The 3,352-nt window shown below is 43.3% G+C and overlaps 1 protein-coding gene across 1 annotated transcript; it reads right to left on the reverse strand.

The window, feature by feature from the left end:
• Window positions 1-351: 351 nt before the first annotated feature.
• On the reverse strand, window positions 352-2,605 carry LYRM2 (LYR motif containing 2). The gene is made up of 3 exons (XM_002922663.4): window positions 2,493-2,605; window positions 1,779-1,919; window positions 352-1,334 (listed from the first exon to the last, which is right to left on the reverse strand). The coding sequence occupies exons 1-3, from the start codon at window positions 2,550-2,552 to the stop codon at window positions 1,254-1,256; spliced, it is 282 nt and encodes a 93-aa protein (XP_002922709.1). The 5' UTR covers window positions 2,553-2,605; the 3' UTR covers window positions 352-1,253.
• Between the last annotated feature and the right edge of the window lie 747 nt (window positions 2,606-3,352).

Genomic DNA, 3,352 nt, shown 5'->3' on the forward strand with positions numbered 1-3,352 from the left:
CAGGGTTGGGGCGCCTGGGTGGCACAGCGGTTAAGCGTCTGCCTCCGGCTCAGGGCGTGATCCCGGCGTTATGGGATCAAGCCCCATGTGGCTCTTCGCTATGAGCCTGCTTCTTCCTCTCCCACTCCCCCTGCTTGTGTTCCCTCTCTCGGCTGGCTGTCTCTGTCTCTGTCGAATAAATAAATAAAATCTTTAAAAAAAAAAAAAAGGTCCAGGGTATCTCCTGAGGTCAGTATGCTTTCTTAAAATATTTGACTTACACAGTATGATATGTCAATTCTATATTGGCAGAAAAATCAGTAAAACCTTTACTGACGTATAATTCACATACCACACATGGAAAATATACAATTCAGCGGACTTCAGTATATTCAGACTTGTGCAACCAACACCCCCAATCTAACTTCAGAACGTGTTCCTCACCCAGCAAAGAAACCCCATATCCATCAGCAGTTACTTTCCGCGCTATCCACAGCCCTGGGCAACCGCTTCTTTCTTCCTGTTTTAGATACTTCGTCTACATGGAATCCTACAACGTGGGATCTTGTGTGACTGGTCTCAGGTTCATCCATGTGTAGCAGTACTTCGTGCCTCTTTATCGCTACATAATATTCTACAGACATCTTATTGGATCATTTGTCAGTTGATGGGCATTTGGATTGCTTCTACTTCTTGGCTATAATGAATAATGCTGCTATGAGTATTCCTGTACAAGTTTTTTGTAGAAAGATTTTCAGTTCTCTTGGTTGTAAACCTAGGAGGAAACTGCTGAATTGTATGGTAACTTAATATTTTAAGCAACTGACAGTCTGTTTTCCAAGTGGCTGTGCCACCTGATATTCCCACAGCATGTCTGAGGGGTCCCATTTCCCTATATCTTTACCAACATTTGCTATTAACTGTTTTTAATTATAGTTATTCCAGTGGATGTGGTACTGTTTCGATGTGGTTTTAAGTTGCATTTCCCAGAGGGTTAATGGTTTTGAGCATCTTAAGTCCTGACTACTTCTACTGGTTTTGCTGCTTGAAATGCTGACACATCCAAAAACATTTTCAAAATGCAGGGTATGTTTTTCAGTGTTAAGGCAATTATTCTGATGTGCTTTCATTTGCACTGATATGCCATGCTCCACATTCTGACATTTTCCCAAGTACTCTACAGTTTGACTTGCTTTAAGGCTGCCCATCGTTGAGTCTAATCTGCTCAATGATACATACAGAAACTCTGGAAGTCTTTCAGAATAATGCTATAGTTAAGATTTTGCCAAAGCAAGGGTTTTTTCTAACTCTTTGAGCTGCATATTGCCTTGAGTAATCATCATCCGGATTGTATCCTGTAGAAGAAAGTGAAAGCTGGTCACTCTTTTACTTGGTTAAACAAGGTACAGCTCTATCATTTCATTTGTTAGTCAGAGACCAACACTGAGAATTGGAACAACTGTGTGTTAGGAAAGCCCCAAATTGACAACTAAGGGTGCACAGTGTCTGGCATACTTTCTTAAACCCCAGTTGCCACACTTCCCCAACCATCATGCTGTCCAATTTATAATCTTCTCGTGTATACGTATGTCTGGTTTAACAGAAAAGTCAGGTGATGCACCTGTAAAGACTAAAATTTCAAATATCATTTGAGTGGAAAATTGGTAACATTAAAAGGAATGATCAAGATGTACATACATCTCCATGATCCTTATATTCCAAAAAGTCTATTAAACTTAAAAAAAAAAAAAAACATACAAAATGGTCAGGGCCTGTCCCCACCATGATCTTGTTCTCACCTCTTCAGTGGCACTTTTGTTTCTTTTGAATTCTTCCCTTGCCCAGTCCTTCAGGTATTTGCGATCAGAATCATTTGGAACTTCCTGAATTGCTTGCAAAATCCTTCTGTAGAGAAGGAGAACTTGTTGCCTTCTCATGAACTGTAGAGGGGAGGAGAAAAGTCAATTACAACTGCAAAATCTACAGCCCAGAGGGCTTTACTTTAGCAAACCAACTAAATAGATGACTTCCCTTTGGTCCTCAATTTTGAAAATGGCAAAGAAAAACCTCCCTTTTAAGAAAAAGGCAAAAAGCGTATTTGGGCTCTTCGCTTACTGCTTTGTCAAACCTAAGAACCCTTTAACATCAAGAGATGACCACTGAGCAGGAAAAGGACTACCAGTTACTAGAAGCTGTAACTACAGTAATAGCACTTTTTTTAAACCAGGGCGGTTAAAATTCTTTGGCAATCTGACTCTTTACCATAGCTCAGTACAACAGACAGAACAGTCTTCAACGTGGCAGAGGCATCAAAGTTCCAAGAGTTCCACAGCCCGCCCGCCTCAGGAACCCAGGGGAGGGCAGCCCCCTCCTCCCCACCCCCACCGCAGGCTTCCGCATCAGGAGTCCTGCCCCCGCGACCCATTCCGCAGGGTGAGCTGGAGGGAGAGCTGGATAATTGAGATCAGATCCTGGAAAGCTGCCCTAGAAGGCTGGCGAAAAACGGGAGCTACCTGCTTTAGCGTTAACGTCGCCGGGGGTAAGCGGGAAGTAGCCATTTCCTCCAGTAGCATCGTTCGCCGTAGAGCTCCAGTGCGCAGGAGCGGAAGTGGGGGCGTAACCAGGGGGCGGGGTGAGCTCGGTTTCCTGGGAGACCGCCTGCCGGTTACAGTCCGCGGCCAAATTCCGCGCAGCCTTGCCTGAACTGAAGCGGTTGGAACCAGTAATGAGCTAGAAAGCTTTGGGCAGTTTTGTTCTAGAACACATTTTCGTGGGGCTGCGAGGGGATAGTGGTTCTTGCGTCACAGTTGTGAGAATAGGAGTGGTAAGGCAACTGGCAGAGTTCCTGGCACGTGGTTAAGTTTGAGAGGGGTGAAATGATGTGTGTATTCCGGTTGAGCTTTTTGAATGTGTATAGTTAGAAATAACAATTTAAATGTTTAATTTTAATGTTTGTGTCCTGTCTTTTTTGTTTTCATCCTGGTCTTTTCTGTTTGCAACCATTTTCCCCGTGGTGGCATCTTCATGCCATTAGTTATGTTCATCTTAAATGTAAGGTTATTTTACCAGAAAAAGTGGGTTTATTTGGGAATAGAGAATTGCAGCTGGGGACATGCAAGCTATGCAAAAACTACAGGCAAGTCCAATAAAGGAGAGGAACTTATTTTACAGAGATGGAAGTTGAGAGGGGTTGTTTTGAAAAGCCATTGGGAAAAAGCAAGATGATTTTTGCAAGGGTAGTTGGAGTTGCAAGGGTAGTTGATTTCTCGCACACTGCACCTCACATCTTTTTCCCCCTTCGGGACCGTGACTGATTGATTGATAATTCTTTTCTGTTGACCTTCTGCTGGGATCTATAATTGGCACTTCTGTT

This window comes from Ailuropoda melanoleuca, chromosome 10 (genome assembly GCF_002007445.2).
Source record: "Ailuropoda melanoleuca isolate Jingjing chromosome 10, ASM200744v2, whole genome shotgun sequence".
NCBI lineage: Eukaryota > Metazoa > Chordata > Mammalia > Carnivora > Ursidae > Ailuropoda > Ailuropoda melanoleuca.

Excerpts from the sequence above, each read along its gene's own strand:
- LYRM2 (XM_002922663.4), bottom strand. The coding sequence starts at position 2,552 with ATGCTACTGGAGGAAATGGCTACTTCCCGCTTACCCCCGGCGACGTTA. Across the intron at positions 1,920-2,492 it reads CGACGTTAACGCTAAAGCAG|TTCATGAGAAGGCAACAAGT; the intron begins GTAGCTCCCGTT and ends TCCCCTCTACAG. Across the intron at positions 1,335-1,778 it reads ACAAAAGTGCCACTGAAGAG|GATACAATCCGGATGATGAT; the intron begins GTGAGAACAAGA and ends TTTCTTCTACAG.